Genomic DNA, 14,654 nt, shown 5'->3' with positions numbered 1-14,654 from the left:
TATTGGAGGGAGAATCTGAAAGTGGTAAAGAGAAACAAGTAATATGTTTACTCAATCTTATAGCCCAGTGTGTAGGAAGAGAATGAAAGGGGTGCATGTAGTACTGGAAGAAGTGACCAGGGATCCAGTTTGTTTGTTTGTTTGGGGGGGAGGTGATTTACAACTTTTTAAAGGGCTGCATGTATTTTTTAAAGTCACAGATACATGCAATTCTAACTAGATATAGACAAATAATGGTCACAAGGAAAAGAGGCTGCTAGATTTCTTTTAAAATTCAACACAGTTTAATTATTATTATTATTATTTTATTATTATTATTTTTACAAATGCTTATTTAAATATATTACTTAGGACCCAACATGTCCTTGGGTCTCACCCACTCATCAAACTGTTCTGCTGTGAGATATCCAAGTTCAATGGCTGTTTCTTTCAATGTTGATCCATTTTTGTGTGCTGTCTTGGCAATCTTTGCAGCCTTGTCATATCCTGAAGGAAAAAATAAAAGAGGAAATAAATAGCTGTTTATATACCCAAAAAATGCAGCTACAAGGCATCATAAAAATTTATATTTAAGAATGCAGCAAAGTAAATCTAAAAAATAAACACAATAACTTTTTTTGTTTGGTTGGTTGGTTTTTTTCCTCATACCTTTATCAGAGGAAGGATAAAGAAAAGAAACAACAGTAGACTAATCTAATTAATATCAATTAGAAATTTTCAAAGATAATCCTGGCAAAAAATATATAGCAGCACTCATCAGTGGAAAAAATAAAACAAAAAATGTTAGAGGGGATGCAGGAAAACTGGCATTCTATTCTAGTGTGCTACTGGGTGGAGTGGTGAATTGGTCTGGCCATTCTAGAAAACAATTTGGAACTATATCCCAAAAGCTGTTAAACTGTGGACACCATTTAACCCAGCTATACCACTACTAAGACTATACCTACAAAGAAATCAAAGAAAGAGGAAAAGGGCTTAAATATGTAAAAATGTTTGTAGGAGTTCTTTTCATAGCCTCAACCTGGAAACTAAGGGAGTGCCTATGTATTAGGGAAAGGCAGAATTTGGAATGTGAGTATATTAGAATATCTGTATGCCCCAAGAATGACAAAATGTACAATTTCAGAAGAAAGCAGGAAGAAAATTATGAACTGATGCAGAGTAAAGTGGGCAAAAATAGAAGTAAAATTTATACAATGACAACATTGTAGAGAAAAATAACTTTGTTTTTCTGTTTTCCCCCAGGGCAATGAGGGTTAAGTGACTTGCCCAGGGTCACACACCTAGTAAGTGTCAAGTGTCTGAGGCCAGATTTGAACTCAGGTCTTCCTGAATCCAAGGCTGGTGCTTTATCCACTGTGCCACCTAGCTGCCCCCAGAGAAAAACAACTTTGAAAGGATAGGACTGATGTAATGATAAATCATAAGTGCAGAGCACTTCACTGAACATGAAGCATGCCACCCATCTCCTGTCAGAGAATTGATGGATTTAAGACGAAGAATTTATATATATATATACAGACACACACACACACACACACACACACACACACACACACACACATACACACACACATTTTTGGGCATGGGCAATGTGGAAATTGTTTTGCTGTACATTTGTTATGAGGGTTTTATTCTTCATTTAAAAAAATGTTTAATTGGGGGAAGCAGTGCAAGGGAGATAAATGCTAATTTTTTTAAAAAAAGTATCAGAGCACCTTATAATAAAAACAAAACCCAAAACAACAACAACTTCACTACGACCAACTTAGATTTATACTAGGGATGAAAGGATAATTCATTAGAAAATACAATTAGTATAGTTAATCATTAATTTAAAATAAAATAATACCAAATCACATGATTATATGAATAGATGTAGAAAAGCCTTTAATAAATTATAACATTTATTTAATTGTTAAAACCCCTAAAATTTAGGCATAGTATTTTTAATAAGATAAAAAAAATATCTAAACCCAAAATCTAGCACTATACGCAATAAGGAAACACTAGAAGCCTTCCCAGGAAATACAGAAGTAAAGCAAGGATAACTCCACCACCAACTCCTGACAGTCCTAGAAATACTAATAATAGAAATATGACAAAACAAAGAAATTTACACTCACAAATAGGCAAAGAGGAGACAAAACCATCCCTATCTGTTTAAGACTTAATAGTTTATTCAGAATATCCTAGGAAATCAGAAAAGAAGCTAAGGCAATTAATAGCTTTAGTAAAGTTGGTGACTATAAAATAAACCCACAAAAATTAAAGGTACTACTTATAAAACAATAACAAAACCCAGAAAGTAATAATAAGGAAAATCACATTCAAAGTAATTACAAAATCAATAAAATATAGGAAGTCAGTCTACCAAAGAACCTTCAATACACATCTCTACAAAATTACAAAATGTTCCTTAAAAAAATAAAGGATAACTAAAATGACTAAAGAGAAATTTAGTTTTCTGGAAATAAAGAACTGCTGAACTAGAGGGATATTTAATTGGCTAGACTGTTTACAGTTAGTTCTAAAGCAATAAAAATACCAAAGGGATATTTTGCACAAAACAAAATTATTTGGAAGGGCAAAATTTCTGGAATATTCAAAGAAAACAATGGGGGGGAAGTAGCAATGAAAGAGATGGGAACAACACTTCTGATACTAACTATATTTAAAGCAGTAATTATTAAAAACACTTGATACTAGTAGAACAGATTAGACAATGGAGAATTACAAATAATTAAATTCAATAATTGAATGTTTGATAAGCTTCAAAACTTAACTAGGAAAGAAAACTTGACAAGAATTGCTCTGAAAATCGAAAAAGTTATGGCAAAAAATAGGTTAATATTATCATACCAGATACTCTACAATAAATTCAAAATGGATAAATGACATGGACACATGGATACATATATTAAAGCTTATACCATAAAAAAAAGGAAAGCAGAACACTTTCATTTTCATGGCTACAGTTGATTCCTTCTAGAATTACCATTTTAAGTAAAATGCCCAGGCCACCCATGTTTTCATTCTTCTCTGGACATCACTTCTGACTCTGAACTTTCTCTACTATGCCCCCCACCTTACTCCCCTCTTTTAAGTTTCCATGAAAAGTATTATTTTCCCTTATTAGAATGTTAACTCCTACAAGGCAGAAGATGCTTTTCTTTCTGCTTGAATGTGTATTTCTAGTTCTTAGTGCAGTGCCCAGCATACAGTAATAAACACTTAATAAATGTTTTTTTGACATGATTATTTCATTTACTCATGTCTTTCCAAATATAAGCATAGGCTATACAGTGGAAATAGAAGGGTAATATTGTATATTGAATACTCTATGCTACCATTATACATCTCTTAATACAGCATGTATCTTTTTGTACAATTTCTTAAGGCAACATACAGTGTGCAATTTGGAGCAGGAAAGACCTTGATTCCCAGTTGATTTCAACTATTTATTAGCTGACTGAGTAACCATGAAAGTGTTTCTTAACCCGCCCCCCCCCCAGGTTCTTCATCTGTAAAATTAATATTATTATATTCGCCTCACAAGATTGTTGTAAAGCTCAGATAAGATAATACAATAGATATAAAGAGATTTACAAATGTTCAAGGGGTCATTTATATACCAGCCATTGTTATTACAAAGGAGTAAGGGACACGGGAGTATGCAGAACAGCAAAAACAGGCACCAGCTTCACAGTTTGTGACATATATAATACACAAGGTAAACAAGAAAGCATAGCAGAAGGATCAAAAGAAGGGAAAAGCTTCATGGAAGAAGTAGCCCATGATATCAGCCTTTAAAGTAGAAAAGGATTCTAGTTATAGACAATGCCTATAAAACTGAGAAGAGGTAGGAGATGAAATATCAACACTGGGGAGCAATAAGCAGGCCAGTTTCATTGTCCTCTGGCTCCACTCATTATCCTTGTGACTTCCCAGACAAAAATCCCCATGGTCATTATGCCTATATATATTTATTGTCTCTGCCAACTAGAAGATAAGCTACTTGAGCGCCAGGACTGTCTCACTTTTGTATTTGTGCCCCTAGCTCTTTGTATAGTGTTTAGCACACAGTGGGTACTTAATACTTTTGCCATTCATTACAATTTGAGGTCATGAATGGGCATAGTGGTATGAAAAAAGCTTGGAAAGACAAGTGGGAGTCATACAGGGAAGGGTATTAAGGCCCAGGCTAAGGAATTTGTATTTTATCCTACAGGCAACATAGTAGAATGCATAGAGAGCCGGCTCTGAAGCCTGAAAGACCTGGATTCAAGTCCTGTCAACATATATCAAGTCAACACACAATGACTATTACTTTAAAGCCCCTCAACAAAAACTAAGCTGCAGAAAAAGTGCTGACTTGAACTGGCAGAGGTAATTTCCTTATCTGGGAGTTCTTCTAAAGCAATGAAATCACAGGTCCTGCCCCTACCCTTACAGGCAATGGAGAGCCACTGAAACATGTTCAGCAAGGGGATGCCATGGTTAGACATTAGAAGATTGCTCTGATAAGACCTATGGAAGATAGAGTGATGAAGGAAAAGACTTGAGACTGGGAATCCAATCAGGAGGCAGCCCAGGTAAAACATTCTTTCTTGATCAACAAAAGTAAAAACATAAGTATCTGGTGCAAATTATATGGCTTGTCCATGTACTATATTTTATATATTTTATTCCAGATAAGGAAAGGAGAAAGTATTTTACAATTCAATTTCTTAAGGAAATGAGTTTAGACAAAACCCAGAACATTTTGAAAAAAGCAAAATAATACAGCAGGGCAGGACTATCAAACAATATACATTGCCAACCATCTAGTTGTTAATCAATGGAGAACAAGTGCCACCTAGTGACATTTCCAACTGGGCATTATTCTGAATCATCCTTCCATAAATGTTTGCCATATGAATTCCACTATGATAATATAATCATAAAGAGTTTTTAACCAAGTTCAGTAAGCTGTTTCATAAATAAATAAATCTTAAGACAACAGAATTTCAAACAATAAATAAGGAATTTTTAAAACGCTATATACAGTTTCTTAGCATTCACTATTTAAACACAAGTTTTGAGTGTTTACTGAAGTATATAATGCTCAAAAGTCATCTGCTGTTTTGTTTTCTTTGTTTTTAAAACCATGGTCTAAGTGTTATAATCACACATTTCTTTCCCCAATACTTACCTATATGAGGATTAAGAGCTGTCACCAACATCAAAGATTCACTCATTAGTTTGTTGATCCTTTCCATGTTAGCCTGAATTCCAACCACACAGTTATCAGCAAAGGAAACTGATACATCCCCCAGAAGCCTTGCTGAATTTAAGACATTTTTAATCTACGAAAGAAAGGAAAAATTAAGTGCCCAAGTTATATGCTCATATAGTACTTTATCCATACATATATGTATATATACACATACATAAACACCCTAGATAACTCCATACTGAGTGGACCCATGACAAACTTATAGGAGGATGTGAATACTGGTCACACTGGATGGGCAGATAGGGATGGGTTGCAATCTGAATTGGGATCACAAATTCATTATAGCAAAACGGATTCTGTTTCTGTATCTGCCCCCCAGCCCCAACTTCATAAAATCCTGATAGGAATTTTTAAATCCTGCTTTTAAATCCTCATAATTTTTGCTTTCTGATTCAGAAATGACTAATAAAATATACTCTGAGAAGAAGTAGCCTTGGTGAGAGAGACCCAGTATAAAGCCTTCAGACAACTAAAGAACTATTCTTTTTCTTTAAAGTGGAACATACATACTGAAAAGATACCTAAACAGTTTTAAGTTGTAAAGGACCAGAAACAAATGAATCCTAACTCAGAAAGGCTACTGTTTCCTCATAACTGCAGGCAAACAAAATAAAAAGAAAACAACACAGGAAAAAGGAATCAAAGTAAAAGACTTAATTTGGATTATTTTTCAGGGGTTAGGAGTGTTATAATATAAACCCTGATAGAATCTTTTGGAAAAAATCAGGCCAAACACATACTATAATTGGCCCAAGACAGATACAGAAAACAGAACTGCTACTCTGTTTACACAAAGGTATCTTTAAGAATCTCCAATCCTATTAAAATTCCACTTCCTGGTGTCAAAGCACACCTGGGTTTTCAAATGTTATGTCAGTGAAACATAAACTCTGGCAAGTGCTCCTAAACTTTGGTCTTACTACAGGTCCTGTTACAGATTTACATCTGTTGTCTAAGCCCCAAGGTGACAAATAGTTTTGACCACAGAAATCCAAGAAAACTGTCTACTACACATGGAAGGGTTGAAATCTGTAATGGTAGAAGAAAAACCCACATGGATGAAATCATAGATCCTTAAAATACTGAATTTCACAAAATATCTTAGAATGTTTTACAGATTAAAAGTGAATGGGCATGGGCAGCTAGGTGGCGCAGTGGATAAAGCACCGGCCCTGGATTCAGGAGTACCTGAGTTGAAATCCGGCCTCAGACACTTGACACTTACTAGCTGTGTGACCCTGGGCAAGTCACTTAACCCCCATTGCCTCACCAAAAAAAACAAAAAACAAAAAAAAGTGAATGGGCAAAGCACATCAATTATAGTCCTGAGGAGTCAAGGAAGACTTGATATTTTGTTATCAGATCCCTATTTGCGCTTGTAATCTTAGGCTTAATGATTTTCTTTTTTGTCCAGATCAGGTATATGCATGCGTGTGTATATTTCCTGAGCAACCTTTATAAGAAGGTGTGGTTTTAATTGAATATGGGCACTTTCAGAGACTAGAAGAATAACCAAGAGTTGATGGAAAACCCTTAGTAATTTATTTTTACCTTCTCTAATGAGACCATGAACATATGCTTCCCAATGTAGTTCAATTTAAATTTCTTTCTGTCAAACAAATACAAGTCTTTATGCCAGAAAATCCAGGTAATCTGGCAAATGAGAATGTGAACTTAAAAGGTTATTTTATGTCTGTGAAGTTCATAAGATATTATTTGATACACTCCATAATTATCTTGTAATAGCTGACATTAATATCCTTATACTTTGTAAATTGAAAAACTGGTAGTGTAAGGAAATGAAATGTCTTGTTCAGGATCACAAAGCAAGTTAACAGCAGAAGAGGGAAACAGTTGTTAGTACCTTTAAGCCTCAGTTTCCTCCCTGTAAAATGGGGAAAATATTCATAGTACCGACCATACCAGATCGTTGTGAAGATCATGTTATCTTTTTTGATTTGCAACCCTTAAATGCCATGTAAATGGCCAATTATCTTTATATCAACTACTTTTAAAAATTAGTTTTATTTATAGAATACCTAATACATATATAGCACTAAATATTTAAAGACCTTAAATGTGAATGACTCATTTAAAATATTTTTAAGTTATACTAAATATTATTATGCTAACTAGGTGCTCTGAAGCATTGCTCCAACACAACGAAATATTATCAGATCACTCAAATTATGTACAAGACACCAACATCAATACATAAGACTAATTGTTTAACATTAATACTGCTTTAGTTTCTAAGCCATATTTGTTTCTTGAGTGTATGTGTATATATATATATGGCATTTCAGGAATAATCTATGAAAAGTATACACCAAAATCAATGCCCTTCAAAGTCAAGATAAATCAAAGATTAAATGTAAAGCTTACCATCATTGGTTTGAAAACATTCAACTCAAAATGTCCATTGCTGCCTCCAACTGTAACAGCAACATGATTTCCCATTACTTGTGCTGCAACCATGGTAACAGCCTCACACTGGGTAGGGTTCACCTTTCCTTTGAAAAGAAAAAGAAAAATGCTGCCAGTGAAAGTAATTTCTAACACAACAATAATTATATTATTTGTTATCTCCTTTGCTATTCCCATTTTAATCTTGCAGTGTCCTAGCTCATTATTCCTTTGCTCATGTTATATTCCTCCTTTATGTTTCAAAGAAGTTCCTTGACCCAAAAGTCTGTTGAAATCCCCTTCCTCCTTCATGGCCCAACTCAGATGTTACCCTGAACTTTCCTCCTTAAAGTTTATTATAGTAACTTGACTAGTTCTACTTTGCCCCCATTATAGCATGTTGTTGTTGTTGTCATTTCAGTGATGTCTGACTCTTCCTGACCCCATTTGGGGTTTTCTTGGTAAAGATCTTGGAGTGGTTTGCTCTTTTACAGATGAGGAAATGGAGGCAAACAGAGTTAAATGACTTGCCCGGGCTCACACAGCTGGTAAGTGTATGAAGCCAGATTTAAATTCAGGTCTTCCAGATTCCATGTCTGGCTCTCTATCCACTGCATCACCTAGTTACCATTACAACATACTGTTTATCATATTCCCTTCTTTCCCATTAGATTGTACCCCCTTCCTTGAGGGCAGGGGACTATGTATAGCATAATAATGCCTTTCATCAGACAAATATTTGATATGTTGTCAGATTGTTTTTTCAAGTCAAATAATTTAAAATGAAAAATGTAGATGTAATTCTAAAAACTTCTAAAATATTTAACAAAGGCGAGACCCTCATTTTAGCGTAGAACCAGTAACACAATGAAAGTGGCCACTGGCTTCAAACGGTACCTCCTAGCGGGACAAGGGGCACAAGAAATTAGGCTACGGTGTTCCTTTACGGCTAAGGTACACAGTAGCCTAGACATATACAAGCCAGTGTTTCCTGGCTGCCACAACCCTGTGAAGATTATTAAAGTTATAGGTGGTATAGACATCTCCAACAGTAACTTATAAATTTCATCATGATGTATTGGAGACTTACAGCACTTTTGGAAGGTCTTTCCATGACAAAGGAAATGAATAAATTCCTTGAACAGCCTATCTTCAAAGTGTCATACCCAGACAACATCATAATAGAACCTTTAAGCATCTTTTGTCTCACCACCTTTTGAATTACATGGTTTCTGCTTCTAATAATAATCTGGGTCACTAAAAAGACAAATTAAAAAGCTGAACTGAAATTTTGCCACTAATTTGTTACCTGGCATGATACTGCTCCCCGGTTCATTCTCAGGTAAGAGCAGTTCTCCTAGGCCTGAGCGAGGACCAGAACCCAGAAAGCGAATATCATTTGCTATCTTCATTAGACTACAGGCAACAGTGTTCATAGCTCCACTGAGTTCAACTAGAGCATCGTGAGCAGCCAATGCTTCAAATTTATTTGGAGCCGTAACAAAAGGCAAACCTAAGGGAAAAAAAAAAAGAGAATGATTTAAGATGGAATATCTTTTTAATCAGTATAGGCAAGCTAAATCAGGATGTAATTTCTCTTCAAAAAGTCAAAATCTGACCAGAACTAACATTTAAAAATATTAGAGAATTATCTCATTTCAAACAGCTAAAGAAGTGGTATATAGATATGTTTCAACCAATATTGATTATAGGCAGGGTTCACCTTGGAATCAATCTTGTTAGTTAACCTTTTCCTCCCTCAAAACTGAACTGAACTAAATATCCTTTCATCAGAACTCTACTATCTATTTTACTCATCCAATAAATGAATCTCTTATGAGTAATAATGGGTTCATGAGTTATCATGCCCTACGTTTCCCCAACCCGCCAAATATTACGTGAATTTTTAAAAAGTTTCTCTGGAGACTGCTATTGATCAAAAGACAAAATAGGAAGGACAGCAAGGGAAAATATTTTCTGAAAAGCATATTTTTCTACGCTCCTAAAAATATACCACACGGCTACTATTTATTCCTTTTATTTATGAGACTGGTTTTGATTTCAATGTTGCCTGTCACAGAACAGTATAGTAACAAACAACAACAGAACAAATATAGTTTATTTCTCTTAAATCATAAAAGTATTTTATTATTTTCCAGTTCCACGTAAAGATAGTTTTCAACATTTGTCTTCATAAGGTTTTTAGTTCCTCCCTCCATCCCTTCCCTCCCCAAAACAAAGCAATCTGATATAGGTTATATATGTAAAATCATATTAAACATTTCTGCATTAATCATGTTGAGAACACATATAGTTTAAAATCATAAATTAATTCACAATGCCTTCTTTTCTTTAACAATGGAGGTTATAACACTAAAGGATATTTAAGATATGAGATGGGAAAATAGCAAAGAAACTAAGCAATTACTAACTAGTATCTAGAACACCTCATTTACAATACAAATGGAACTCCAAGTTCCCCTATCATCCAGCCCTCCTTTGAAACTTGGACAAAAACATTGTTATAGAAAATATAACTGAATAACTATTATAATAGAGTTAGTGTAGTTTTCACGAGTAGTGTTAAATTTCCTAAGTACTCATAAAAAGAAGATTAAAAATGAAGATGTTCATTAAAATCTTCCAAGGTGGCTAAGATTTGTCCTTAATACATTTATTAGAACTTGAAATTAGGAAGCAGTCCAAAAAAATGGTAAACACTGATGTACTAATGATATACTAAACAAATGCAACGACCACCCAGACCGGCACAACAGAAGCCAATATTCATTCCCTCACCTGTCAGGGTGGCCACTTTTGCAGCCACCTTTTCTGCAAAGCCGACTCTAGTGTTCAGTCCTGTACCAACTGCAGTGCCTCCAGCAGCTAATTCATAGACTCTTGGCATGGCTGCTTTGACTCTTGCCATTCCATATTTCATTTGTTGAACATAAGCACTAAATTCCTTTGAGGATAGAGAAAACAAGATGAAAACAAGGTAAGATAAATCCCAAATCCATTTTGTTGCCTACCCTAATAGCATTATATATAGAGAGATTTGGCTTTTAAACAAACCGTACAGAATTTACCTAGCCGAATCTTATTTAGGCTATTCTGGTTACTTCAGTGAGTAAAGAATTTTTTTCCTTTTTTATGAGGAAAAGAGGGAAGTACAAAAATTTTTATAGTGTGGAACAAATTCCCTGCTAAAACTATAAAAAAACCCTCACAGTCCAAAGTATGGAGAACAAAAATAAACTTGACTTAGGAAACTAAAAACAAAACAAATAACCTCATCGTTTACATGATTTTGAGCAGAAAGAGACTTTAGAAATCATCTATTTCGACCCTTTCATTTTACTTATTAGGAAACTGAGGCACTTAAAACAGAGGTCAACTAATTGCAAATGCAATGTTCTTGCCACTAAATCATAATCTTTTTTCTTTATAGCTACAAAATTACATTTTAATTTTGAATTAAAATCTATTAGGTTAAACATATCAATCAATAAGTAAGCAGCATGTAAGCACTCACAATGTATCAGGCACCCTGTTAGGCACAGGACATAAATTAAAATCTTTGACCTCAAGGAGATTATAATTTCTCAGGGGGGAAACATAAACACATACAAACAGACATAATACATATTAAGTAATTTGGGGGCAGAGGGTGGCACTAGCAGTTGGGGTGAAAGGAAGTGTAGGGAAATCAGGAAAGGCTTTATAATAGAGATAGCTTTGAATTGAGCTTTAAAGAAACTCAGAATTCTATGAAGTAGAGGTGAGAAGGGAGATAAGGCAACAAAGCCTGTGCCAATTTACTATAAATACTAACAAAAAGTAACTGGTGAGTCTTGGCACACTTTTATAGTGAAAGAGAGACTTAATAACTAGGCCAACCCACAAATTGATATTAAAGGAAAAATACTTAGTCTGAATTTGCAATCTTTTCCTCAACCTACTAAAAGTTACCCCATCATATTCTTTTTTTTTTTTTTAGTGAGGTACTTGGGGTTAAGTGACTTGCCCAAGGTCATACAGCTAGTAAGTGCTAAGTGTCTGAAGCCGGATTTGAACTCAGGTACTCCTGATTCCAGGGCCGGTGCTCTATCCACTGCGCCACCTAGCTGCCCCCCATCATATTCTTTTCAAATGTCTCTATCTTCAAACTAACATAGACAAACATGAATGCTCAATTAGTATTATAGTTGACATATAAAATATGACAAGGTTGCAGGATAAAGTTCAAAATTCACATGGCAATGAGGGTAAAAAAAAAAGCACCTTCCTCAAAAGCCTGGATCTCAACTTAATTAAATTAAAGACAATTTTAAAACTTCAGGGATCTAAAACTTCATTGGCTTGGTACATCCTTTAATAATGTAGATTCCAACCATTATATATCTTAGGAGATAATTTTTATAAACTCTTGCAGTTAAAAATTCACCGCCTGGGGGCCAACCTTCAGGTAATGAGCCTCTATGCAGTTAGCAAAGTTAGTCCTGAGACAGCAAACCCACGTATATTCAAAATCCTTCTCGTAGTAGGACCTACCAGAACTTCCATTCTGCTGGTTCAACCTCTGAGAATTTAGGGTATTTTCAGTCAATCAACATGCATCTATTAAGTCACTACTGTTTGCCACCACTATGCCATGATTAGGTACTGGAATAAAACTGAGAGATCTGACTCTCAAACTCTACTGCTTAGCACCATCTGGCTGGTGAGAAAGAAGTACTTTAAGAAACTCACAATTAACATCTACTCCTTCCCTCCCTTTTCTTTTTGTCCTCTGAACATTTAATAGGTAGCTTAGCTGACATATGCTACTATATGGTGAAATATGTGTGTATCCAAATTAGACTATAAGCTTTTTGAGAGCAGTGATTCAGAATCATAGAATCATGGAACACAGCAGGAAGACATGTTAGAGAGATCATCTTGTCAAGTCTTTTCATTTTACAGATGAGGAAACATGGAGGGCAGAGAGATCAAGTAGCTTGCCCATCCAAACCATGATTCCAACATCTAAATTATCTTTAAGCTCTAGAATTCATGCTTTCCACTTCCATATCCCTCCCAACCAGCAGGTAATTCAGTAAATATTTGTAGATATATGAAAACAACCTAGCAAATTGGAAAGTGCTTTTCCTTTCACATGTGGCCAGAATAGTACACAAATTAAGATTTAGCTGGATTAAACAAAATAAAATGTGTGTTTCACCTATTCAGTGAAGGAAGAAATCATGGAAATGCTTCAGGTAACAAATCGATTAATATCTAAGAACTTCTTACTGACTACAAATGCTGCTAATGAATTGTCTAAATTGCTGTAAACTCAGCTGCTGAAATAGTGTTAACTTAAATACAGTGATAACTAACTGGTACAAAAATAACTTAGTGCAATGGAATTGCACTCTTAATTCAAATAATTTTTGTTGTTGTTGTTGATGATTTCTTACCTGCCCAAGAGTAAGTGGCACAGCATCCTGTGTATGAGTACGGCCAATTTTAATTATTTGGGCAAACTCTTTGGACTTGGCATCTAAAGCATCATGAAGCTTCTGTAGTCCAGGTAATAATACTTCATGCACTTCTGTTGCAGCAGCGATATGCATTGCTGTGGGAAAACTGTCATTTGAGCTCTGTTTAAAAAAAAAAAAAAGTCAAAATCAGAGGTAGAGAAAAAAACAACAACAAAAATCCCAGGTATTGAGTTACTTGAGGAAATGCAACGTATCACTATACAAATGTAGGCCCATCTCAAAATTTATTCACATTTAACTGACTGTCTACCAATGGTGGGAAATCAACATATAAGGAATAATTTGCTGCGTCGCCCTTTCCATTGTACCATTCCCTAGCTATCGACTTCTTGGTTCACATGATTCTTTTCGTTTCTTGTAGGTCTCTATCTAATTCAACTTTTTAAGATTTATCTGCTCTAGAATTAGGTCTAAAAAGGAAATATCTGAGATAAGTTCACACTGAAGTATTTAATAGACAACACCAAAGAAACAAAGAACAGTTTATACCTCTGTGTATTAATTCTATTTCAAAAGTACTAGATACAAATCTTAAATTTAAAATATTAGAGCTATGATATTAAATTTAAAGGCTTCTTTTAAATACCCTATAAGTATCCAATGAATATTAAAAATCACAACATTGGGGAAGTCATTTTTAAAGGAAAAAAAGACATCTGCACTCACCCAAAGCAAAGCTGAGATAAAGGAAAAGCTGGATCTGCTATTTAATACCCTTGATATGCCCAGCTCCATGCATCAAGGGATCTGCTAACTTCAATACGTTCCTCACTCAAGTGGTGGTTTCTTCTAAGTGATATTAGAGAATCTTCCCAACCTACACTGTAGCCTCTTATACTGGTACTTTACCAATAGAAGCCAAGAAAAGGAAATGTGTGTACATATATTTAAACTTTAACAGGTCTGCCTCTTTTGATCCAAACAAACTTGCTCTGCTTAATTTGCACGTATGGGGTAAGTAGGAGTACGTACGTGTGTGTGTGTGTGTGTGTGTGTGTGTGTGTGTGTGTAGGATTGCCTTTTGGCCACTTTATAGCATTTTCTATTCTAAATGGTATTCCATTTTTAAATCCCATTAAATATTTTACCGATTTTATAGTCAGTGACAATACTAAACAAATGTTAAAAAATACCAGTGCTTTGGAAAATATGTTCTTCCCCTAAAATGAACTCAATTTACCTAAAATAGCAGTTTCCTAGGCTATCAAACCAAATGAGTCTAGAGGAAGAGAGAAATACTGAAATGGAAAGGGGAGAAGAGGGACAGGATCCTCCCCCTTCTCTCCCACATTCTTTTCTAAATTTTATACCTGGTCCAAAAGAAACACAGCAGTTTCCTTTGTAAAGTCCCATAAAATAAGGAGTTTGAAAATACTAACTACTTAAAGGACAACTGAAAAGGGTCCGAGACTGGTTCTGTGATT

General features: G+C 34.9%; 1 protein-coding gene across 1 annotated transcript in view; it reads right to left on the bottom strand.

Moving 5' to 3' along the window:
- Positions 1-317: 317 nt before the first annotated feature.
- The window catches only part of FH (fumarate hydratase), a 31,649-nt gene continuing 17,312 nt past the window's right edge, over positions 318-14,654 (bottom strand). The window contains exons 5-10 of the mRNA XM_043963837.1: positions 13,147-13,329; positions 10,484-10,649; positions 8,994-9,197; positions 7,664-7,791; positions 5,195-5,348; positions 318-486 (exon numbers count right to left, since the gene is read on the bottom strand). Coding sequence (XP_043819772.1) covers positions 344-486; positions 5,195-5,348; positions 7,664-7,791; positions 8,994-9,197; positions 10,484-10,649; positions 13,147-13,329 — 978 coding nt within the window. The 3' untranslated portion in view covers positions 318-343. The remainder of the gene's footprint in view (positions 487-5,194; positions 5,349-7,663; positions 7,792-8,993; positions 9,198-10,483; positions 10,650-13,146; positions 13,330-14,654) is intronic.

The sequence above is a fragment of the Dromiciops gliroides genome, chromosome 4 (assembly GCF_019393635.1).
Source record: "Dromiciops gliroides isolate mDroGli1 chromosome 4, mDroGli1.pri, whole genome shotgun sequence".
NCBI classification, from domain to species: Eukaryota; Metazoa; Chordata; class Mammalia; order Microbiotheria; family Microbiotheriidae; genus Dromiciops; species Dromiciops gliroides.
The sequence above is the reverse complement of the archived record's forward strand: the minus strand, read 5'-3'. Positions and strand labels throughout refer to the sequence as shown.